The sequence below is a fragment of the Dermacentor variabilis genome, chromosome 3 (genome assembly GCF_050947875.1).
Source record: "Dermacentor variabilis isolate Ectoservices chromosome 3, ASM5094787v1, whole genome shotgun sequence".
NCBI lineage: Eukaryota > Metazoa > Arthropoda > Arachnida > Ixodida > Ixodidae > Dermacentor > Dermacentor variabilis.
The window spans coordinates 68,644,383-68,670,798 of record NC_134570.1 but is presented as its reverse complement, the minus strand read 5'-3'; the positions used below and the strand labels follow the sequence as shown (position 1 = coordinate 68,670,798).

General features: G+C 44.5%; 1 protein-coding gene and 1 non-coding gene across 2 annotated transcripts; one reads left to right on the top strand and one right to left on the bottom strand.

Annotated features, from left to right (window-relative positions):
• The first annotated feature begins 174 nt into the window (after positions 1-174).
• On the top strand, positions 175-22,594 carry Gas41 (YEATS domain-containing protein 4 Gas41). The gene is made up of 8 exons (XM_075685529.1): positions 175-260; positions 1,073-1,211; positions 4,150-4,269; positions 6,010-6,076; positions 15,667-15,761; positions 17,181-17,273; positions 20,836-20,923; positions 21,463-22,594. Exons 2-8 carry the CDS (start codon positions 1,149-1,151, stop codon positions 21,657-21,659), a joined length of 723 nt encoding a protein of 240 aa, XP_075541644.1. The 5' UTR covers positions 175-260; positions 1,073-1,148; the 3' UTR covers positions 21,660-22,594.
• Positions 22,595-26,054: 3,460 nt separating this feature from the next.
• Positions 26,055-26,126, bottom strand: TRNAD-GUC (transfer RNA aspartic acid (anticodon GUC)). Its single transcript has one exon. It is a non-coding gene; the product is annotated as a tRNA-Asp (tRNA).
• Between the last annotated feature and the right edge of the window lie 290 nt (positions 26,127-26,416).

Here is a 26,416-nt window from a genome sequence, read left to right as displayed (position 1 = left end):
GCGCGAGCTGCGCATGCTGCACGAACAGCGCACTTAAGCGCTTAATACGAACAGTCTGCGAGTACTACCAGAATCCTTAAAAAATATCGAAGCACTCTGGTGCTCCGGTGTTAATCTCACCATTTTTGTGCTTCTAACGAACATCTTGCTTCGTTTTCGGTCATGTATAATATTTGCCAAAACTAGCGACGATCGACAATACACAACTGGTAACCTTGAGCAAAATGGCGCCGAACACGGATTATTGTGTGGTCCCGCTCGTAAGTTGCTTCTGTTTGTTCCATGATAGTACGCATTAATAGCAAGCTTGAGCGTTCATTTAGTTGCACTAAAGAGTATAAATGTACACTAAGAACAACGTACATTAGTGCTTAGAGGTCTTCTTCTAATGCTGCATGGTTTGCAACAAGCGTTTGACGTTGCCTAAATGTTGTGGCGCGGTGCCCTTCATGTAAACACTCGCTCTGGTTCAGTTCGATACCTTACGATATCTCTTGCGTTACAAGAACCGTGTTTAATTTTTCTCACAGCACACTGTACATATCTGTGAGGACATCAGTATGAATGTCAGCAGCACTGGTGTTTCATAGTGATGTAGCAGAAAGCTAAACCCGAACGTCTACTGCCTTGAAAAATTACTCATTCAGCTAAATTCATTCAGCTGATGTTTAATAGAGGGGTATTTCGCTGTATCCCAAACATCACAACAGTCACTTGAAGCAGCAACGAGCTGTGCTCTCGCATCTGGGCTCAATTCATAAATTCTCATCATAGTTTTCCGTCGCCGTCTGCTATCAACTAATACATTCGGCATTTATGTCCTTAGGAACGTCTTGCCCAGTAAGAGATCTGGGATCGACAATGGTAAACGTGTAATCTTACATTCAATCAGTAGATGGACTGTGTTAGATAACACCGTTCCCTTGTTCAGCTCGCATCACTGCAACTACTCTTATGGGTCTTTTTTTTTTTCTTTTTTTCTTTTTTGGGAGATGAGCACACTGCGTCATTGTCATTCTAACGCCGAGGATGGCACTACAACTTTCTGTATGTTGCGTCTCTTTTCGAGCAGGTATGACTCCCGGGACACTGCTCTGTGACTGGTTGGCACGGGCAACTCTTTCTTCTCGACGGTCGGGTACCGTGTGATGGCCGTCGCCATGCCAGGCATAGTTCCAGAAATAGTTCAAGAGCCAGGTGGAAGAGTGAAGGTGCGCGACACGCCATGTTCATCTTTTGTCTGGATCGGTGTATGCCCCGCCCGCAGATCATCATTGGACAGTGTGGGGCATCTAAACTTGTTCAGTTGTTTGCTCGGTTTGCACTCCCCAAAATGTTGATTGTATTACACTTTTTCGTTCCAGATTTTATCACTAGGTACCTTTTTTTTTCTTTGCATATATTGCTGTGATTTACAAGACGAAACAGATACAGGTACAGAATGAACAAACAGGTACAGGAATAAATAACGCTGACCTTCAAAAACACACAAATACATAATCAGAAATATGGCTAGATAGGTCATTAGCGAATGCTTCAAGTGTTATAAGCTGTGCAGTGCACTGTCAAGGTTGTTCCTCAATTCTATGGTGTGAGGAAAAAAGAATTTAAAAAGGAATGCAGGTGGCATTTTAACAGCTGGACGTCTTAAGAGGTCGGTGTATCATATTTCTCGGACAAAGTCATCGATCAGCTTGCTGGTTGCATCAATCAGGGGTGATCCATATATGTAGTGTAATAATGCACCCATGTGTACACATATGATCCAAGCATCCAAGTTACAAATAATGGCAAGCTTATGGGAAATGTTGTGGTCATTAGCTGATAAATGAACGAGGTGGCTTTTTTGGGATAGATTTGAGCTTGTCAGTATTACAACCAGCGGGAGTATTACCATCATCCTTTTCCATTTTCCATTCGTTGCCCTAGAGAGCACTAAATTTCTGCATATGGTTGTGGGTCAAGTGGCACGCTTTGAAAAGGATCAACTGATGCATGTGAGATCCATTCTAGAGAAAGGGATCAAAAAGGATAGGACATCAGATGAGTGTGTCGTTCAGCTGAGAGCGTTGTGCCAGAACAAGCTTGTTTGACGTTGCATTTTGGTGGCAGCAGTGAGCCGTGTTCACATGAACCAAGGCTACCGTGATAACAGCAACAGCGGACGGCTTACAGACAAACGCTGTAGGAGGTGATACATCGCCGACAGTTCTGGAGCCTCCCGTCCCTGTAACAGCGGAATCCATAGCAGAACCTATCGCAACTCCGGCATCGACACCCACGCCACACGTGCCTCATGACATACCTCAACTGCATCCTTCTGTCGAGCACGCGCCCACTTCACCTCGATACTCAAGCACTAGTGAGTCAATGCTGCTGACTGACTCCCTCCAGGTACTTGCTTCGCTAGCTGCTGCTGACTGCAGAGTGCTTATGCAAGAATTTGACTCTTGCTTTGCAACCCACCTGGTCTCCCTCAAGACCGCATTCTCTCAGTGTACTTCGGCTGCTGATGATGTCATCGCAGACCTCGCTGCACGAATCTTTGTCATTGAGACACAATCAGGCCATCAGCTTCATGTGTTGCCTTCAGCCAACTAAGGCATTTCCACTTTAACTCAGCCTCACTTTCTTGGTGCGCAACTTAATCCACCTACCTTTGATGGCACCTCATTGTGGGCAGCATTTCGTGTGCAATTCAAGTCCCTTGCTGCTATCAATGCCTGGATGTTGCTTTTCAGTTGGAGACAAGGCTCAGGTACTCGTGGCAGAATACCTCGAATACGACCCGCCAATCACCTGTTTCAACTATGAAGCTTTGGTCTCGCCGCTCAAAACCATGTTTGGCAACGACCATCCTCATCAGCTCTACCTCACACAGTTGAAACATGTCTGACAAGGTCAACGCGACTTTCAAGGGCTCACTGCTTACATCGACAGCCTTTCGCGAAGGCCCTGTCAGGGTGCCCTACCACCACCATGGACCTTATTACTGCTAACACCTTTGTTCGCGCCATCGGTGATAGCCACATGCAGCGATTTGTCCGTCTTGCTCACCCGAAAGATATGTCATCAGCTCTTGCCATTGCCCTTGAGGTGGAGACAGTAGAGCGCTAGCGATCAGCTGACCGCGCATACAGACAAGCCTTCATGGAACCAGCGTCAATGGCCCGACATACTGCTCCTCCTGGACAGCTCCGTCAGGTTTTGCCAGTTGTCAGGTGCTACTAATGCGGTGACATCGGACATTTTGCTTGGGACTGCCCACAAACATTTGGGCCTTCGACGAACTTGGCTACTGCTCCAGAAACCACAACGTTGCCGGAAGTTTTTGCCCTAGTTCGCCAGCCCATTTCACGTAGTAAAGACTCTAGGCCCATTACCTTCCATCTGGTGGCTATTTCCGAGACTAAGGTGTTTATTAGTCACCAGCATTTGGAACAGACTGTTAGCGCAGGGCAGGGACTCTCAGCATGAGTGGCATTCACAAGCAAAAGCGCTGAAGAGGACGACCCACTAGAAAGCGCTTAAGAGGAAGACCCACTATATCATTCCAATCCTTCTCTACACCGATCTTGGTGCCAAAAGATGAAACCATGTTTTCCCCGCCCATGCTAGCCAACTGAGACTCTACATCCCTCGTGGTTTTGACATTGACTTCTCTTTGCCTCAAACCGCAGACTCTGAAGGAGTGGGGGTTGATGAATGTAGTGGGTCAAGTGGTGTGCTTTGAAAAGGATGAACTGACTGGCACATGAGATACAGTCTAGAAAAAGGGGATGAAAAAAGATAGAATGCGAGATGATTGTCGTTCGACTGAGGGCATCATGCCGGAACGTGCTGTTCGATGTTACAATATTAGTACACAGAGATGGGAAAAAAAGTCGCTGGGCAGTGATTATTGACATTGGTATCAAGCTTTATCTTTTGGTATTAAACAAGTGCTTTTGTTCGTGGCTCCAGAGCTCTAAAGTGCAGTCACAGAACTTGATACATTGATATAGTATGGCCAAGTAATGTTGAAACAAGACCAGTCATTTGGTGCAGTTTATAGAGATTTGATTGCAGTTTGTGGATGACTTGCTTAGGTTACTTGTGTGTCTTTTCATTTGTTTAATTTGCTTTGTTTCATTTTTTCTTAATTTTCAGGGATTGACGATCGTCAAGCCCATTGTGTATGGTAATGTTGCCCGTTACTTTGGGAAGAAAAGAGAGGAAGATGGCCACACACATCAATGGACTGTTTACCTGAAGCCATACAAAAATGAGGTAAGGCACCATCATCATTTATATAGACACCTGAGAGTTAAAATAATGTAGTTGGTTCTGCACTGTGCCTAGACACATTGATATGTGTCTCAGTGAGCCATCTTACCTGTTTGCAGCAAGAAAAATCAGGGCTCGAAATGCTTAATTTTGTTGGTTACAACAGGAAGTTGAAGAAAACAGACAATGAAGACAGAGAAAGCAATAGGAAAAATTATGTCTGTTTCTAATCGAAAATATAGAAATCATAATGAGAAAGTCAACAAAAGTGGGCAGAAAGACAGCTTGCCTCAGGCAGGAACCAAAGCCGCAGCTTCTGCATTGTGTGGACAATGCTTTACTCGTTAAACTACCACAGCAGCCATCCTCCTGTCCACTTTCTTGTGTATTCGTGTGGGCATACAATATTAGTCCTGGGAGTGTTCCCTTCAGAAACATGGCAGCAGATGTGGAACATCCTTTAAAGTGTCACTTAGTATGTGAACTTGGGAGTGGGCAGCTGGCCATACCTCATAGCATCAAGGTGACTGCCAAAGTCAAGGCCCTTCCTAAGCATTGATTGAGAATAATGAATGGCTCATCAGTGGCTATGATGCTGCATGGTTGAGCACAAGGTTGCGGGTTTTGCTCCCATCTGCAGAGGCTGCATTTCCGCAATGCAAAAGCACTTTTGTTTCACGCTTTGGGTGCAAGAAACTAAGCAATTCAAAATTAACCCAATCTGTGCCAACCTTTCTTTATATTCTTTTTTTTTTCACTCTCTCTTTTCTTTATTTTTCAGAAAGCCTCCAGAATTTCATGAATTTTGTTATGACTTATTCATTTTAAACAGCTCTCACAAATGCACTATTGCTATATAAGCACTTCATTCGTTTTTTTTTTTTTTTGGTCTTTTACTATTGATTATTTTTTCATGTTCTTCAGTTGTGGACAGGCAACACCACAGAAGTAGTCTATATGAAGCACAAGATTTGGAACAAAAGTCAAGTGTGCTTTTGTTATTTTCAGTGTGATGCATTACAGCTGGCACAGTGTGATAAATAAATTGTAGAGGTGCTGGCGGCAAAGCGATTTTGTCGAGCTGTGTCTATGCGAGAGAAGCTGCCAAGGACACGAATATTCCTCACAATTGTTAGTACAGAATTGAAGCTCCAAACATGACTTGATAGAACATTGCAGGTGTAATTGTTTACGTAGGTGAAGAAACATCCAAAAGCAACATGATTCCGACAGGGGAAAGGTAGCTGTTGTAGCTGCAGCTGCTTCACTTTATGCTTCCATTTTTAATACCTGTGGGAATCAGACTTCCACTTCACTTCTGCCAACTGCACTCTCGAAAAACTTGTTTTGTGGGAATTTGGTGCAATATAATAGTGTAGCATTCATATTAAAATGAGGAAATTACTGCCACTCGTCTATGACACTCAGTAAGCAAAAAGAAATCCCTAGTTGAGTGAGACTCATGATTCCCATGTTTTGAAGGAAACACCTAGAGTAGTGAGACCCATTGTTGGCATGAAAAGGGTTAATCTGGCGCCGCCCATGACAGCATCCCTTATATAACACCCTGTGCACATTTAGTATGTTAAGCCCCACAAATGAGCGTAATTGGGACCATTAGCAAGGTTACAAGAAGTTTCTTCTGTGTCTGGTAGCGGATAGCTTATGCTAGTTTTATGTGTTGCAACAAAAAAAGTCATAAATTTGATGTATTTTACAAGTTGCACGTATTTGTTCCCACAGGACATGTCCACTTATGTAAAGAAGGTACACTTCAAGCTCCATGAAAGCTATCCAAATCAGAACAGGGGTAAGTGGTCCTTCATAGTTTTGTATACTGCTCTCGAGGAATACTGTGGGCTAATGAAGTCTGAGAAAATATAGTATTGGTACTATCTAGTGGACAACCATGCAGTTCTTGATTGGAGATTCCTTGTGGTAGCTAGTTGCATGACTTGCATGCCTATGCTATCATTTTAAGAATATTTTGTGCTTACTTCTAATTAGCGCTAACTAAAGTGCTCAGCAGGAAAGTGCTAGTAAGATTGCAATATCCAAGACCGCGTAAGTTTCATTTTCATTTTTCTAATCAACATATACTGTGGTGTCACTGCTTAAAAGAAATGGAAAGCTTACTTACAGGTTGCCACGTTTTTCAAACCGAAAACTATTTGCTTAGGTTATTGGCAAAAAGGTTGGAAATATAGAAAAAGTTGCTTGCTAGACATTTTTCTGTTTGTCAGGTCTCTTAAAACCTCAGCGTAAGGGCAGCCAATACATTGCTGAGTCATGTTTGGCACGGCCTAGTAATGTGCACTAGTGGAGTAGGCAAGTCAGAGTCCTTGCAGGCAAGCGTATCAGCCACCTCGAAGAATGCCTAATAAGCAGTGTAGCCTAGACAACAGAAAAAATAAAGTGTATATACAGGGTCTCCCACGTAACCTGAGCCAAGATATTAAAAATGAGAGGTGTGTCGGAAGTGAATCGAACTAAACGCATACTATTCGCACTGGCCTATAGTAACTCGGGCAATTTTTGTTTTCCCCGTAACTCACTAATTAATTATGTTTAATAACCCAACTTTTTATTATTGGTTGAGGACCCCAAGTATGACGTAATAGTTCTGCGGAAACCCGCGAGGTGGAGAGAAGTAATTATTAAAGGGAAAAATGAGACATCCACCCGTTCGTAGCAATTGCTACAAAGGAAACCCATACGGGTTCCTCTAAAGGAAAAGCCTCGTAGTTGAAGAAAAGTTCGTCCTCGTCCGAGACTCGAACCCGGGACCAGTGCCTTTCCGGGGCAGCCGCTCTACCATCTGAGCTAACTTCACCCTGCCATCTGCTAGCCGCCTGGTTAGCTCAGATGGTAGAGGGGCCGCCCCGGAAAGGCAGTGGTCCCGGGTTCGAGTCCCGGACCAGGACAAATTTTTCTTCAACTACGAGGCCTTTTCTTTCGAAGAACCCGTATGGATTCGGATTCCTCGGGTGGATGTCTCATTTTCCCTTTAATAACCCCAAGTATGATATGCAGATTTGTAAAACACCTTCAGAAACCACCGATCGGGTTAGTTCCTGTACGATACGTCTCACATTGTCCTTTTTTTCAGGTTGCAAGAGCCCGTGAAAGCCTGTAAAATGCGGGGAAAGAAAAGAGCCCCATGACGGAGCGGTTGTGCAGTGGTATCGTGTTGCTCACAAGCATGCGTTCGTTGAACAAGGTCGGCTGTATCGTGCCTGGCGATGGGGAAGTGGCAAGGCGTGCTTTATCTCCTCGGCAGCTCTTGGCCAGCAGCACGCATTGGCGCCTTCATCTGACGAGAGCCAACCTTGTTCACCGAACGCACGCTTGAGAGCATCACGATACAACTACCCGACCACTCCGTCACGTGGCTTTTCTTCATATTTAGTGGACTTTCTTTGCAACCAGGAAAAAAGGGCTATGGGAGACGTATCGTACAGGAAATAACTCGATCGATAGTTTCTGAAGATGCTCTACAAATCTGCGTCTCATACATGGGGTCCTCAGCCAATAATTCAAAAGTTGGGTTAATTAACTTAATTAATTAGTGAGTTACGGGGAAAACAAAAAATTACCTGAGTTACTGTAGGCCAGTACGAACAGTATGCATTCAGTTCAATTCGCTTCCGACACACCTTTCATTCTTAATATCTTGGCTCAAGTTATGTAGGACACCCTGTATATATATATATATATATATATATGCACGTATTTGAACCCACTTATATTAACACTGGTTTTAACAATATATCAGTTATAATGATGAAGTCTGGCTACTGTGTGTCTGTGCCGAAAAGTTATGGAATGCGAAATCTTTGAAAAGAAAAATGAAAAAGAGAAATTCGAGCCATTGCACCCAGCCACACGCTGTTTTCCATCCTTCTCCGCATGGCCAACCTCGCGTGACTCTCCCGTCGCCCTTCCACCCCTCCGAACACGAATGGGCTGCTCTGATAGCTCTATGCTGTGCCACCCTTTGAAGTGCAAGTGGATCACGCCAACTGCACTGGGTGCTGCTCGCAGATTGCTTGCTGGCCCCTCCATGGCCCCTCATTCTGCGCAGTTCTGCCAGTGGATTAAGTCGCTCGTACTCGTCTTTGTTGGTTGTGTCAAAGTTCTTCTTGGCCATGTGGTTTCTCAGCCTCATTTGACTCGCCGCCGAGATTGTAGATGGCTGATCTGGCCACTGATCATCGGCGATGCACAGCGTTGCCAGTGAAAAGAAAGTGCACTGCTGTGGATTTGGTAAGCAAGTGCTTCTAATCAACGAGGCGTTCGTCACGAACATGCTTGCATCGAATAGCAACGGCGATGATGCCAGCGATGACGCAGTAAAGCAGGCTGCCTCAACATCTGCAGGAGGCCCTGCAGATGATTAAGTCCCTCTGGGGCCTCGTTTTTGCTAGGGACCTTTGGCAGCACTATATGGAACACCTGGATGCCGTGGAGAAGGATGTTGGCAAGTTTTGCATAAAGCAAGCAAGGCTGAAGAACATTGGGTTTTCTTGTGCAAACCAGTGAGAAGACTTGGCGAGACGTGGCGAGAGGCTCGGTGACGATCTCGCCCTAGCGTTTCTTCTGAATTTCTCAAGTTGAGAGGCTGCCGCAGCAGCCTTCTTGCATTTTTTTTAAAAGGCCCCTTTTGAGGCTACCAAAGCGATGCCTTGGCGGAGCTTGTATGTCACTTGCCACCCGTGACCCTGCTTTGCAGTTGTCATAGCAGTGCCATTCTTGAATGCTGACAGCCGTAGCTTGTTACGTGCAATTGGAGCCCGCAGGAAACAGAGTTATACAGTTGAGCGAGTTAACACAATCAGAAGCCGAATAGAAGAAAGTGGTGGGGAGGGGCGCTGGCCTCCCCACCATTATAGTTTTCTCGCAACAGCTCTGCCATCCCCCTACCTGGATTTTTTTCATGCAACTTGGTTATAAGAGTTATCGGTTATAACAACGGAATTTTTGTGGCTCTTAAATATTGTTATAAGTGGGTTCGATTGTATATCTTAAGATGCCTCCCTCACCAGATTGGGCTTTGCAAGAGACAGCACCTGCCATGTCACAAGCTTTGCCTCCAGCGCACATGTCTCTAGCAGCAACACAAGTAACGCGGGGATTCCCATGAAGTGCAAAACACGCAAAGCCACATGTGGAAATCCGCTAGGCTCATGACAGGAAATAAGCTCAGGGCTTCTATACAAGAGAATGCAAAGGATATAAATGTCACTTGTAGACTTTGAGGAAATGGGAGAGTGCCTCTGCCGAAGGAAGTTTAGCTGGCTTCCCTGCATTATTGCCTTGCAACATTTGATTTTATCTCTCCCCAATGTTACTAATGCCTTTTAAAAAATTCTTCCTGTAGCACACTGGTCTTTGCAGTGCAAGGTAACTTTGGTACAAGATGCTACCGTTCAATGGGTGCCGTGCTGTTTATGAGTGAACAATAAGGAAGAGACTGATGAACTGAGGGGAACTGAGTCACAAAGTGGCACTGACTCACCACCAAGCGGTCGAGCGGCGACATTGTTTCCATAAAGACAATTCACTTCTTTGCTAACAGTTGCCAATTGAGAGTTTATAAACAGTGTTTTTGAATATGCATACAGAACATGCAACGTACCTGCCACAGTGGCTCTGTGGCTATGGCATTCTGTCGTACAGCATAAGGTCATGGGTTCAATTCCCAGCAACAGCAGAATATTCCTGTGGGAGCAGAATTCAAAGACAGTGATTCACTGAGCTATGGGTGCACCTGAAAAAAGCCCCATGTGATAAAAAATAACAGAACATTCCACTGCACCCTCTCTCATAACCATAACTCCTAACTCTTCTGACTTTTCTGAAAAGTTTACTAACAGTAAATCTTGTTCTTGAAGAAATAAAATTTGAGGTGTTGAAAGTGGCATGGTTCAAGATCGTAAAAAGTGCTTGCAAAAAAAGAAAATGTGATAGTACCTGTGCCGCCCTCTTGTGGCAGGCACAAGGCAGGCACCTTATATTCCACATGCAGAGTCTTCTAGTTGTTTTCAGTGCCTGCACAATGGTCCCAAGCAGCTGCACAACATCCTTTATTCTTCTGCCCTCCCGCTGCCTCAACGCTCCACTGTAGACATCAGTGCATATCATTGGTAGTAAAGCACGTATGTATCCAATAACACCCTCTACGAGCCCTCTTGTCATGTCTATGGGATTCTTACAAATTTTGATGTTTGTGGCTTGGCAGGTATGCGTAGCCTCCTGTGTAAATTCAAGACACTACACCTCTTAAATTGATCAATCTGCTAATTAAATCAAGCTCATACAGTAGAATTTGGTTCAGGTCAAACATGTCGAAGGTGGCAGGTAAGCACATCATACTGCTGCTAGAAGACATCAGGAAGAGTAGCCTCCACTTTGAGGCACTTGAAATGCTGCAGTGCTGTGTGATTATAGTTGACGCTCATACTGCGTAGGTTCAGCAGGCACATTCATCCATCCTAGCTAATTCTGATAATGATGCAGACATTTCTTCACTGTGCTACGAGAAGCAACTAGTGTAGCCCGTCTGGCAGATTAAAAATTAGGAAAAGTGCTATGGATGACAGGCTATCATCATCATCAGCCTATTTATGTACACTGCAGGATGAAGGCCTCTGCAAGTGATCTCCACTTACCTCTGTCTTGCACCAGTTGACCCCATCTTGCACCTGCAAATTTATTGGTTTCATCACACCACCTAGTTCTCCATCTGATGTGTAGGGCAGATAACTGGTAGCCTGGTAGACCTACAGAATGAGTGCCAGGAGAAGGGAACTGTAATCGAGGAGGGCAGAGAACGGGCTATCACTGGCCCCGTATTTCTGGCTATTGCAGCACATCCCAAAGGCCTTTTTTGCAGTATTTTCTATGTAGTGGCATCATATGCTTCTTGTGTTTCATGCTCTTTTGTGTTGCATGGGTGTGTCTTGTGCTTTTTTTTTTACAGCGTAAGCTGTTATCGGCTCCATACAATAGCCATTTTGGTTGGTGAAGTTGTCTGTTGCAGCTATCACCAGTAATAAGAGAAAGATACCCAGTTCCCGTCAGGATCAAATCTGGGACCTGTGCGCAAGAATTAGCTTCTATACTACTGCACCATGCCTGCGGAAACATGCCCTGTAATGGCGTCCCAGCGTGTGAGGGGTCGTGCGCACCATGTAGTGTTGATACGTGCACACTTTGCATTGCAGTTGCATGATATTTCACCAGGTGGCATATCGTGTAGCAGTTGTATCTAATTATCGTATTGTGCCATTTGTCACATGGTGTGACACATGCAAACTTTTCATTGCAGTTGCATAATATTGTTGCAGTATAGCATGTGCCAGCAGCATAAGAACAGAGAAAGATGAGGTTGATTGCTTTCTGATACTGTGGTTCAGAGCCCTCGCTGTTGTGTTTAATTAAACACCAGTGTAGATCTCCTACACCATCACATTTGATGAACTCATGCAGCCAATTTTATGACTGCTCCAATCCTCCAAGCAGTGACATTCCTGTTCCGTCGTATAATCATAGCCATTCGCCCTCACCTCATGCTCGGCAGTCTTGCTCACTGCCGCACCGACGTTTGCCGTCTCCGTCGTACCCACGTCGCAACTCGGAAACCTAAATAATGCAGTGCCTAGAGGAGACGCTCTATTGACATCCCGGACCGAAAATCCTCTTTTGACCTCTGCTCCTCGGCGCAGCCGTACCAAAGTTCTACTTGATGGTCTGTCCATAACCGTTCTAATAGACACAGGTGCCCAGATATCCGTAATGAGCTCTGCCCTCCACCATTTTTGCTGTTTTCCAAAAAGCCATTCTACAGCTCAACTCTGCTAAATGGCATTTCGGGCACCATCTCATCAAAGCCCTTAGCCACGTCGTTGACACTGCTGGCATACACCCTGATCCCGACAAGGTCCGTGCTGTAAAAGAATTCCCACTTCCACGCTCGTCAAATAATGTCCGTAGCGTTATAGGACTATGTTCCTACTTTCGATGCTTCATTAAGAACCTCGTGGACATCGCCTGCCCCTTGACTGGTCTTCCCAAGAAGGGTGTTTCTTTTTTGTGGGGACCTGATCAGGCCGCCGCCTTTTCTGAACTTATTACTAGACTCGCGAATCCGCCCATTTTGGCTCATTTTGACCCGTCCATTGAAACCGAAGTGCATACAGATGCAGTGGTCATGGCATCGGCGCTATTCTTGCCCAACGACAGAATGCGTTATTGCCTACGCTAGCTGACTCCTTTCTCATTCTGTGCAGAATTACTGCATAACCGAATGTTGAATGCCTCGCTCTCACAAAATTTCGGCCCTACCTTCACGGGCAAAACTTCTCTGTTGTTAGGGATCACCATGCCCTCTGTTGCCTATCTTCGCTGAAAGACCCTACGGGGCGCCTCAGCCACTGGGCATTACAGTTACAGGAATACTCCTTTCTGTGACATAAATCAGGTCGACTGCACTAGGATGCTGACTGCCTGTCTCGACATCCGGCTTGCCCACCTGATCTCACTGACGATGACACTGATGCTTGTGTTCTATCTATTACGGACTTTCTTAACATCACCATCGAGCAGCGTCATCACCCCTCCTCACAATCTATCATCGATTGCTTCACCGCAGAACCCTAGAACCCCCCCCCCTCCCTGGCTCTTCGTTTTAAAAGACAGTGTGTTGTGCAGGCGTAACTTTGCTCCCAACGTCGCCGAGCTTCTTGTTGCCATTCCGGAACACTTACACTTGGATGTGCTTGCGCAGCTTTATGATGCCCCCACCACTCACCACATGAAGGGACTCTAAAGCGAAACAATAAATCAGTTTAGACTAATGAAGCATTGTTTGAGAACCCTGCAGGCAGTCATTTCAAAAAGATTTTTTGCTTATTAGATGAGAAAATGAAGGTCCAAGTATCAGTATTAGAATTTCGCGCCGAAACCCCAGCGCCGGTATGTCAGCGTGACGTTGGGGATTCCAAAGTATGTTTTCGCATTTGGGCCGCGTTGGCTGAATAAAGGTTCCCGAAACTTGCCATGTTTAATATTTGGTTCCTTTAGAACACAATGTAGTCAATCTGTACTGCTATATATAATTAGTCGGCCCTAGAAGATCCCATCAAAATCCAAGACGTCACAGCCCCTAGGTGCGGGAACTTAAGTAGGCGTCGCCACCCGTATTTTGTCCTTGCGCTTTTTCTGGCTTACCAAACATCTTATCATTGTAAGAGTGGTGTTTTTGGTGTTGTAGAACGATATTAACTGATGTAGAAGAAATCATTTTTCACTTTAGTGTCCCTTTAAGCATTGCTTGCACTTATGACTGCATCCGTTGGCGCTTCTTCTGGCCTGCCCTTCACCTTTGCATTCGATGATACGTTGCACCCTGCGAGAGTTTTCAACACTGCAAGAGACCTTCCTCGCGTCCAGCTGGCATGCTCCAGCCAATCGACATTCCCGCCGAGCCGTTTTTCCATGTTGGCTTGGACCTACTTGGACCTTTCCCTGTGTCAGCACTTGGCAACCGATGGATTACGGTCATCGCGGATTACGCAACTCGCTTTGCTATCACGCGAGCTTTCCCCATGAGTTGTGGCACCAATGTCGTCAATTTTCTATTTCGAGATGTTCTTCTGCAACACGGTGCTCCTCTTCAGCTGCTAACGGATCGTGGCCATTGCTTCCTCACCAAAGTCATTGGTGATCCTCTACAATCCTGCTCCGCTCATCATGAGTTCATGACAGCTTACCATCTCCAAACAAATGGATTGACTGAGTTCCTCAACCGCACACTTACTGACATGCTTGCTATGTATGTGTCAGAAGATCATCAGGATGGGGACTTTGCATTGCCCTTTGTCACCTTCCCTTATATCTCTTTGTGCCATGACACTGCGGGTTATTCACTTTTCTATCTTTTGTGTGGCTGCAATGCGCTTTTGCCATTTGATTCCTTACTTCCCACAGATTCATCTGCGACTTGCTCCTACGACCTGGATGCCATTGCCTGCACCGAAACTGCCCACTGCATTGCCCATGACCGTCTTGTAGCATCTCTGACTGTTCATAAAACGCTTTATGATCGGCACCGACGAGATGTCCACTTCGATCCTGGCTCACTGGTCCTCCTCTGGCGGCCTTCTCGTCGCGTGGGCCTCTGTGAAAAGCTTCTGCCCTGTTACGTTGTACCCTATCACATGGTGTGCCAAGTGACTGACTTGACACACGAGGTCTCCCCTGTGGTTGCCCCCACTGTGTCTGCAGCTCCAGCTATAGAATTTGTGCACATATCGAGGCTCGAGCCCTACTACTTGGACTAGCACCATACACCTCAGGCGGCACCGGGACAGCACTCTTGACCCCGGGGATTTATGTGACAGTATAGCATGCGCCGGCAGCGTGAGAACAGAGGAAGATGAGGTTCACTTTTTTTGGATATTGTGGTTCGGAGCTCTAGTTGTTGCATTTAATTAAACACCAGTGCAGATCTTCTACACCATCACAATATTGCACCATGTGCCATGCCATGTAGTAGTTGCATCGTATCGTGCCACGTGTCAACGGATGTGACACGCACGTCACATAGTCTCAATACCTGGGTTTACTCTTTGGTGCACGTTTCGGCCTCTCCTTGCAAGATACGAACCACTGCTTAGGAAGCTAATCATAAGCTGCGCGCGCAGCTGCAACCAGGGCACGTTGGGATCAGCAGACCACTGTTCAAAGAACAGCACGAGCTGCAACTCGCTGTCGACGGCATGCGGATGGTTAAGTTCGTTCCCGTGAAAACAACACAAAGAGGCATCATCGTGATGGCCCTTTAGTGCGTGCTGCCCAAAATCGGACATGACAGCTTCTTCCTAAACAACCTCACGTGTATGCTTCTGAAAATCGGGCATGACAGCTTCGTAGTGAAGACCCTTGTGTGCATGCAGCAGAAAATGAGGCCTGGGAGCTTCGCTGCCATGTGAGCAGTTTATGACAGTTTCCTATGGATCCGTTCCTCCAGCTTACGCTGTGACTGTGCTGCATGGGCCATTCAAGCCTGTGACATTTTGTAATTGTTCAGTTGTTAGCATGATTACAGCAACTAAGCAAAAAAAAAAAAGAAAAACAATAAAGAGAGGTAAAGGAACAGCAACACTGCTGTATAGACATAGTAGGGTATCACACTAAGCAAGCCACATTTCTATGTTTAGCACCAGTTATGTGTGCACTTTTCTTGCATTTGCCTTTTCCTGCAGTGATCTTGTCCCTTCAGTGGCTAATGACAACTGATACATAAATAGTGTGTACTATAATCACACAAAAATGTGTATAGAATTGATGTTTCAGAAGACAGTGTTCAGCCTCACCTTTTTTTTTTTTTCAATGCAGTGGTGACGAAACCACCATATGAGGTGACAGAAACTGGCTGGGGTGAATTCGAAATTGTCATAAAGATTTACTTCATGGATACCACAGAAAGACCGGTGAGTACAAAACTTTCTGCAGTATTTAGAGCACATATCAGTGTGTTGCTAGAGGTGTAACTTGGCTGTGCTTCTTGGCTTAAAGTTTATGCTGTCGGAAGATGCGTGAATGTCATCAAACATGCAGTATACAGATTGTGCGTACTGTGAAAGGTGCAATATTCAATTGGTCATTTGAAAGTATGGCAGATTTGCCTTTGACAATCAAGCACATAGCTTTTGCTAGCTTTATAAGTCTGCTTTCTTAAGTTCACACTTTTGCTGTAGAATTTTGCCCTGAGAATGTGAAAAGAATTGTGAATTTATGAATGAAATGTAACATGCTAGAGTACAAAGGTGCATCCGTACAGATCTTTTTTCAGTAGTAATGTCTTGTTTCAACCATTTCCATGTCATTGGAGTTCCTGTAGCTTCAGCAGAAGATAGTTGCACATTTCTATATGTACATAAAATTGTCATAATGTGGCAAAATGTACTGCTGTTTTCGTGAACGGCCACCGTTGTCAAAAGCTAATGCTTCGCCATGCTGTCACTAGTGCTGTCAGCTGCTTATATACATGTCTCATCTTGCTCTAGACACCTCTACACCTTTTCGTAGCTAGAGCATGCAAACATCAAAGTAAGGGAGAAATTGACCACTTGATTTAAGCTAGACACATTAGCTAGGAAATATTTCACATTCTCTGTGTTCTTGCATTTCAGAAACTTTTCTGGCAAGGTGTGCGAGGGTAGGAAATAGGTTTGTTCAATTCAGAAAAGGTGCATCGCACCACTAACGAAAAGGTGCAAGTTTTGCCTGTTGTAGTGTGCCTGGCTGCACCCCCTCACTGCAAGGTTAAAGGGTGCACTACACTGCGGCGGCGCCTTGCTTTGCACCACGTACGTTCGAGTACAGGGGTGCAGGGTGCACCGCTCTACCTCGGGCAATCGAGGGCCTAGGTGCAGCACACCATGAATATGTGCAGAGATGCAACTGAACTTGGTTGAATCGAATGGTCTTAGAGTATATAAAATGCAGCATCAAGTTGGTTTTACACCATGTGAGTGCTGCTGCAGACTTATTGGACTTGTGCTTGTTATGCAATTGCCAAATATACACCTTTTCACAACCTTGGTAATCTGCCCAGACTTCCACTTGCTGCCTTGCATAGATCATGGATAGCTTTTTAACTTTATGATGGCAGTCAATAACTAGGACTAGTTATTTGTCAGTTTAATATTGATGAACTTACACTTATATGGTAAGAAGGAAAGCAAAACAGAAAGCAATTTTCTGGTATGGGGCTTGAGATTTTTCAGTGTGTGCATCTGTGTGTGTGTTCAATCCTAGTCCTCTCCTTGTGTTCTTTGTGCATATTTCATTGTAGCTTTGTCTTGCCAATTTCATTGACGAATTTGCCCATCTTGTACATAAATTAGGTGACCGTCTACCACATCTTGAAGCTCTTTCAAAGTGAAACCAACATTATGCTTGGGAAGAAGCAACTTGTGTCAGAATCATACGATGAGCTGGTGAGTGGCGAAAATTGCAGGTGTGCGCCTTAATCCACTCAGTACTGTGTACATTGTGTCGCAGTCAAGCCCGAGTGCAATGAAAACCTTCTCCACTGTGCAAAATATGTTTGCTGTATAAGAAGTTTGTTATGTAATTGGAGTTCCACTCAAAACTAGCAATGAAGAACTGAACTACGTGCAGGAAATAAATCTTTGTTTCCAAAAATGAGGCGCGCAGCATTTACTCACAGAAACTTCCAATGGAGGTCTGTTTTTACGTGCCGAATCAATAATGGCGCCCTACAAGTTTTTCAAGCTGTTGATGGGGCTATAGGTCAAGGCCGTCGCATGTATAAGATGCTTGAGTGAGGCTATAAAGTTTAAGGCACTTGGTGTTGAGGCAACTGGTGTTGCAGTTGGTGGTCCACTAATCTCCCGGTCATCCTAATTGACACTAGAGCCTCTAGTCTAATGTGTCACAGATCCTGGACTATTGCTTTATCAAAGATGCCCTCTGAGACATCTCCAAGACTGGCAAGTTCATGAAGCATAGCCTCTTTATTACTGATGTCAATCACCTCTCGCTTTCATGTACCGATAGTGAAATTCCCTATTCAAATCGAATATGCACACTGTTCGAGCAAATGGCCTTTCAAGATTCCATATTTTCTTGTTTCTGAACAAAGTGAAATATATAAATTTAGTGTGCAGTCCGTCTAATAAAAAAAAAGGGAGACTCATTTACATAATTCAATATGGGACGTTTGGTCAACTGAGGAGTGTGCAAATGAGAAACGACTGCTTTCAGTTATCTCGTGCAACATGACAGTGACATAATTGAACAAGGGAACAGCGCGTCATCGCATGCACGTGGAGTGTTGTGTTTGTTGAGGGAGAGAACGCGATGCAGTCGACTTCCGTTAATTAGACCCAAACGGGACGAACGAAATAGATCAAGTTATCCGGCGGCTCGAATTAACAATAAGCATAAGAATATGTCAAAACGCCACCTATTCACTTGGCAGTACTTGCCAGAGTTCAACATGCCCTCGAATCAAACGCGCGCCCACTTTCTATGTGTTCAATGTACAAAAATAACGTAGAAATTATAATAAATGGTCTAAACAAAGTATAAATGTAACGCGCACCCGATTTTTTTTCTTTTTTTGGCAAGAAAGATACGTGTTACACAATGGCGGCCGCTTTTCTAAAGTCAGCTTTGCCGCAATACAGATGTGTTATGCGGTAAAGCATACGAACGTCGCAAAGGCGGTTTTGCTTCCTTATCCGATTGGCTCCGCGCAGGCAATTTCTGGCCCAATTTTCTTGGAAAAAGAAATAGATTGCGTTTGGATGGGCTAAATATCTTAATCACAAATTGTTAGCCACGATTGCTGCTTGAAGACCTTCCTACAGCAGGCCGAAAATAAGGAGTTTTCAACCGGAGATTTTTTATTGGCATGTGTTCAATGCATTCACTGTCTCTTAATCTCCGCGGAGACAGATAGTGTCACTAAATGAGTCGCTAATGGGGTCATAATAGGGGTCAGGTATGTGCATGCTGACTTGGCAAGTTCGAATTATCCGGTCAAGGCCAATTCTAGAATTAAAATAAGGTAACTTTGGGCCCATATAAATGCATGGGTGCCAGCATTGAGTTGGGATTACTATACTACTATACTATACTACTATACTACAGCACCATGCACTGTATTAAAAGGATGCAATGTATTTGCATATAGGCCACTTAAAAGCGAGCAATCTGTTTGAATGGCTTGATGTTATTGAGCACAAGTTATCTGCCCCATGCGTTCGCTCAGGAACTCGTGCCTCAGTGCTACAACTGCAGCTCTCGAGCAGCAGAATCAGTCGATGGCGATGATGGCAAACTTAAACTAGATATATTACCCTCTGACTGAAACGTACAGCTTGCAGCACATTTGTGATTTTTGTCTGGGCATACGATTGCATTGATTCAGACAACAACAAAAGTTTGTCGCAACTTTTTTTTTTCTTGATGTTGCAGTATGACAGGGTCTGTCTATCATGTCACTTGTCCTTGACTATCCTGTGCATGTAGTTGCCTCTTCACTATAAGCTTTGCAAGCCAGGAAAATAAGTGCAGCACGACACAGTACAAAAACTACCAGAACTTTGAAGCACGAGCAGTGCAGAGTCGAGCGAAAACAACCTTTTGACCACTTCTGGCCACGCACTGCGTCAAAGCTGTCCAGCCATGTGCCGTCCACTATAAGGTGTCTGCAACAAGAAATTGTCACATCATAACATCGTAGAATCGGTAAACTATATAAACAGATGAAAAAAAAGAAAGGGCGCCACAACTGATATTGAAGTTGGGACCTTCTGCTCTGGAAATTGGTGCCTTTGCCAGCTGTACACTGTAAGAAACACAAGGGCTAAAAGCAGCAATGGCTTGTGGGGTACATATGATAGTTTGCACCATAGTGTATGGGGCTGTCTTAACCAGCAGCTAGTCGATAGGAGAGAAGCAAAACAGCAAAATGTGCTAGCCATGGTCACTGCAGCACAATTTATGCAGTGAAGCATTGACCTCAGAAACTCTGCCTGCAGTGTCTTGGTCATAGTAGTACAAATATGTGATGTTGTTGCAGGCCTAGAACATGTTGATGTTTATACAGTGAGCAATGTGTCACCACTGCCGTCTGCAGCATTACAGCTACTCGCCCTCTATGATAAGTAGCTGGCAGACATTGTGCAGACACCTCTGAAACTTTTTTTGCATGGGGGTGGATGCACTTGTCAAAAGTTCTTGTGCGACTATAGCCAAGAGACACTGATTTCACCACACTCAGAGCACATTTGCAGCGGCCCTGTTGGCGCCATGATGACGGTATTCCTCAGTGCTTTTGTGCTGTAACAGTTTTCTTTAGAGCAACACAAAGGGGAATGCCAAAGACGCTGCCATTGTGTATTTTCCTAGTGAATATTATGGGGAAGTTGGAGGTACGTCTGCTGAACTCCACCCCTGTTTACTATCTTTTTCATTCGTTTTTCCTCTACTTTTGATCTCGAGGGGTAAGCGGGTTTGTCATGGTACAAACAACACTTGGGTTCCGAAACGTTGGGCTAATAAAATTCACTTATTTGGTTGGAGTCAGTCTGAAAGTCCTAATCAATTTCCCAACCAGACAGGGAATTCTGTCGAAATGTTTAGCTTCAAACAGAACATGCATCTTACAATAGTTTCCCTTTAGACTGCTAAAGACTACTACTACTATTGGCTGGCATGCGTTGCATCGGTGGTGGCATAGGGAAGCTCATTGTGAAATTGATCAATTCAGGGCCGTATGATAGAGTTTGTGATAGTGCTAGAAAACTGTGCATGGTATGAACTGGTGTGCTTGGGACAGACAGAAATACCGTGAACATACTGGTGATGATTATGCTGATGATTGTGATGCATTGGTCAAGAAACATTTAAGAGCGACTTGCCTGAGCACAGTGGCTTGTAATGTTTCTTTAGAGTTTCCTTAGTGCCCAGCCTCTGTTCAGAGTTCTTCCTGCTACATAAGTGACGAAAACTTTATTTGGCGTGCAGATATTTTCTGAGCCCACAATGATGATGCAGCAGCTGCTAACAAGCACGAGGCCACTTACGGTGGGCCCATACAAGCATGAATTTGACTGTGAGTACGCACCTCTATTTCTTGGGGATGACAGGTGTGAGGGGAAAGGTGAGTGCAGGAAGTGTTGTGGAATCAGGTGGCGCCTGGTCATTGGTAAAGCCAACCAAGGTGTTGCACTTATAATATTGGTGGTGTAGCAGAGTCTAGATTGCATGACCTCGCAGCCTAAATCGGCTGTGTTAATGCATGTAAGCAGGAAATCCTTATCGGCTCATCAGTACTTGCTAAAATTTTCCGACAAGAGTCTGTGAGAGACAGCATGTTTAAATTGCATGTTGCTTTTAACCTTGCATGCAGTAGTTCCACTGCTAACAGGTCCTTTTAATAAATGGTAAATGATGTATATACTTAGTCGATGTTAGCATTATGTAAGCATAAACCTTCCTTCTTTACCATCAGTCCTTTCATTTTTGCTTTTAGAAATTGAAATATATTCTGATATTTATAGCTCCTCTTTTTCGGATGCTCTGTATTTGAGTTCTGTATAGCATGTCATGATTCCAAGACTGTTTCATAAGAGTCCTTGCACCGTGTTTCAGTCGAAGAGAAGAAGGAGAAGACGCTGCACGCCATCCTCCAGGCAAAGAACAAGATTCGGCTTGAAGTGGCAGACCTGAAGGAACGCCTCAAAGTGGCTAGGGAGACCATCGACAAGTACAAGTCCGAGATCAGCAAGCTGGAGTCACAAGCTGACGTAGATCCTGGTGGAACAACTGCCCCTGGTGCTGCATCCTGACAGGCCTTCGTCATATAAGAGTCTGATTTTGTTTCTTGTGAGTGCCAGCGCATGCTATGGACAGGGTGTGTTGGTTGGCTGGACCCACACAAGTTGCATTGCATGGAGAGCGTCAACATTGCAACGCTGTCACATGCTCACGTGACAGTCTCCCTTCCAAGAGGTTCATAAGCAAAAAAGCATTTGTGCACCCTCCTTTCATCACTTGAATGCTTCCATCCTTTTCACCATCTTTTACACCATGAAAGTCTTGCTTCAGGCATTCATGTGGTTGTAGTTTTGCAGTTGGCTACATTTGATGCCAGTAACCTTGCTTTATAAGGAATATGCAATTAATTTGGCCAAACATTATTCCAGAGGAAGTGAGCCTTGCACCTTAGGCTTTGTGTAAATCAGTTGTGGGTATATTGCTGGTACAGTTGCCCATTTTTATGGTGATGCCTTAACCAGGTATCCTAAGGTAGCCACCCGGAGTCCAGTGCTTTTCTCTAGCTGCATGAGGTACAGTATGCCATCAGATATAAGATGTATGCTAAAGTTCCAATAAATTGTCAGGTAAGGTCTGTGCCTGAAACTAGAGTTCACTGTAGACAGTCAGGTGAATACTATGCTACATAGGTAATGCTGAAGCTACAGTATGTTGTAAGGTAATGCTGAGCATGGCAGTATTTCGTCAGATGCATGCTGATGGTACGGTAGGTCGGATTATTCTGAAAGCACAGTATGTTGTCAGATGCGGGCTGCAGCAATGTCTTCGTCAGAATTGATATCTGCGAAGTCTCTCGATTAAAACTGTTTTCGGAGTGGGCTCATGCAACTATCTTTTGAATGCACGATTCTCAGCAAGAGAGAGGCTCAACCCTGCATGTAAAGCTTTCATCTGCTGACATTTCAGAGCTACAGAAATAAATATGGAACTGTGATTTCCTGTCACATTTATTGTTTTGTTGCTTTTCACTCGTGCCTCGAGGCAAAATCCATAGAAACTTCCACAAACTTGACACTAAAGTAGCTGTGATTTGTTTTTTAAGAAACATAAGACATTACTTTTTGAAGTCAACAGCAAATCGCAAATTTTTGTGCTTTTGGCACCATGGGCATCATTGTTTTTGCCTGATGGGTATGTTGAGGTAAGGACAATGCACAGAGGGGGTCCCGACTACGTTTTGATTTCAATGACCAAGCTAGCCAGTGTGAGTGCCAAAACACACAATATTCTGCTCCCGCATGACCACCTTTTTCGTAATCATTGTCGTGACATGTACACCTTCTTAATAAAGAATACTGAAACTTGTTTGTAGAAAAGCTGTTACAATAAATTATTTAGGGCACTTGAAGGCTTGCCAGTATTTTTTTCAGAGTTCAGAGGTCGAGGACCTCCATATTACATTTGCCGGCTCGAGATGCATGCCGTCTGTCAAGGTCATCAGGTGACGTGGTCTGATGCTCAATAAAAATTGTCCCAAAGTGTGTTCATTTTTATTCCTGTAGTGTTTTGTCTGAATTTACAACGCCAAAAAAAAGCAGACATCCCTAATACCCTCAAGATTTTGGTTTTAAGAATTCCAGCTTCAGTGCTGTGATATAATGTGCATTTATTTCTGCCTCCGGAAACAGCAAGGCAGCATCTGCAGCCTTTTAATGAAATGCACCACCATGCATAAATTGCCACTACAGGCTACTGCGGCCATTCAGAGCGCTATCGGATTCATAGACATTCCGGCAGACCAAAAAGCCTGCTTATTCTTGTGTGTTGCCTCCGAATGTTGTCACAAAACAGTGAGAAAGTGAAAAAGGATGGTGTCGGGATTGACAATTGCAGACAACAGAACTGATCTCTCGGAAGACAAATGAGATGTGAAGTACAGCGTTTATGTGGCGCGCACGTGAGAAAAGATGTGACAGCACGAGTCGCGAAAAGTTGGACAGGCTTTGGAATGCGAGGAGATTGGCGTCCATGCTCTGTCCAGCAACTTAACAAGGCCTTGGCATGTTGGTCTGGGTCATGCCCCAGCACCTGGTGTCGCCCAAGTCATCCCATCCCGGCCGAGGTCATGACTTGGTGAAGCGCTGCCATCAGCAGCCAGGACCAGTGCTCGGATTCTCGTCTGACCACATGTCCACGTCACACCAACACCAAGTGGCAGGAGTCTGCAGGTCACGTCAGCAAACGTGCCAGTTCGAACATTGCAAACTTACCACTGGTGGCTATGTTCTATTTAGTTTGGTAAGACATTCGGGACCTAATCAAATTCAGGGAAAGCATTTTCTGGTCATGCATATAGTTTTTGGAAGCTTCATGTAAGAGTGAATCTCCTGCAAGCGTTCGTAATGTAGGATTGCAAGTGATCTGCTGTGTTAATTGACCTTCTCTTCTGTCACGGTGTTTGTATCCTCTATTCATGTGTTTTACAGTTAAAACGAAGTTTGTTTTGCTACGTTCTCCACGTCCAGTAGTTCAATCCGCCGAGTGGGGCAACGGACCGAGTTTTGTGTGACAGATGGCAACAGATTAAGGTGCCAGAAATTAAGTTTCTTCCCATGGGGCTGCAAGTCAAATCAAATAGGCTCTGTGAATGTGCCGGAAACTTTTAATTTACTTTCAATGTAATGCCAAAAATTACTTGCACACATTACAATGGTGGTTTGGCACTTTAACAGTGCTGAGTGGCGAGACATGTTATCAGTAACAGCCTGTAGCTCACCTACAGTGCCTTGAACTTGCAAGAGCTCTAAGAAATCGGCATTTTTCGATGTTGTAATTTCAATTTAGGGTGCTCTGAGGAATGCTAGTATTTTTTCTATGGTTTTAAGGTCTAGGAGCGTCACTTAACTAAAGTATGAGAAGGAAAAATTGTCACGTCAGTGCTCCGCAAAAGGGACAATGTAAATAATGTAAAATTAATCTCGACTGGTAAATCAAGTTTCTGGTATTCCAGAAATGGTGTTCTTGCAGGGAACAGAGTTCTGGAGAGGCAATAAAACACAAAGACTGATGTTCCCTTAAGCTAGTTTCTTGATTATGATCCTTAATAACAAGGATTACACTGTATTCCAAAGACACAAAAGTCTCAACCTAATCATTTTGCAGAACCATTCTATGAATAAAAACGAGCCAGACATTGATAAGATGGCTTGAAATTTGCGACCTCATACTAACGTGCTGTCGTTGCGGTAGTGCGGTAAATACAAAAAAGTTAATTTCTCCCTTGAGTTTCATTGCTGATAAATAGCCAAAATTTTTCCCACGGATCGATGCAAAACGACTTTTGAAGAAAAATGCTTTACCAGTCTAAATGGTTATCCAGCTGTGCTATAATCATTTAGAATTTCGAGATTTAAAACCTCAATGCCTTGGGGCTCTTCTGCCACAGAGACAATTGACACATTCTTTTTCTATTGGGTCAACGAACCGCCAAAATTTTTAGGGGCGGTCTTCTTGTTTTCGCTTTCATTTTTTTAAATGGAATACAACGCCCTACGGCTTGGCCAACAAAACATTGAAGGTGCTCTGCATACGCTTGTCATGAAGGAAGGTTTTTTTCTTCCTCCGTGACTCTTGCATAGACCACTTCTAGCATGAGAGGATCCTTGCTGTGCGCGGTGTCGGGGATGCTTTTTACAGCGAAGCTGTATATGCCTGGGATGCTGGGATTGCTTCGTGGCGTAACGTCGACACAAAACTCGTCTATGGCTCATTGGCTCAAATACAATGGCTCATACCCCTGTAACCGTAAAGCAAAGTGAAGCAAAGAGTGGATACATTCTTCGGAATCACGCATACAACATACAAAGCAGCATACGTTTCAGTAAAGAACAAGCTCAGAACAAGCATCCGAACCATCCGAACCACATAATTGATGATAAGGTATGTAGCCACCATAGATAAGGCGCTCCTGCGTCTACGTGCAATGCGAAGCACGTAGCGCTCCCCGTAGACGTTTCTCGGTAAAGATTACTGCCGTTGCGCAAACTGCCGCGTCGATGGCCGTTTGAGTGCAGCATACGAAGCAGGGAGTGGTGGAACTACACTTTCGTACGTAAAAGAACCTTCCTAGCATATTTTGTGTTGTGGCTGTGCTATGGGAAGGCCACGTATACTCGGGGCTCCTGAAGAGCAGCCTGCATACGAGGCGCGGCGAATTTCTCTTCTCTCTAGTCCGCTCCTTGTAGGTGGACGAAGTAGCGGCGCAAGCCAAGTCACAGGCCGTCGAAATTTCTGATTAGATAACGTGCATGTGAATGCCGCCACGTGAATAATTTCTACCTACGTCGCAATGGGTAATCGTTCTTGGTGTCATTTACAGCTGCGATGTGCGACCACCTTCACAGCGTGCATTGAACACCATTCTTCAAAAAAAAAAAAAAAAAAAAACGTATTTAAAAAAAAACTAGCTCCCCGTCGGGGAATCGAACCCCGGTCTCCCGCGTGACAGGCGGGGATACTGACCACTATACTAACGAGGAGATTGGAGAACTCGACTTATGAATTGTACCAATCAAAGCGCTAGTGCGGACGTGCGGGCGCGGTTGGACTTCATTACAAATTTTGTTCACATTATGTCTGTTACTTCTCTCAAGGTTTCGGACACATAGCGCAAATACTCATAGCTTTTACATAGAGCCATCAACTGTCAAAATAGTGAAACTAGTTTATATAATACGCCTTTTAACCATATCAAGCCAGTCTGTATATCAGTCTGACTGTAGATCTGTATGCCGGTTAACATCCGATGGTAACTGGAAACTGACCCAGC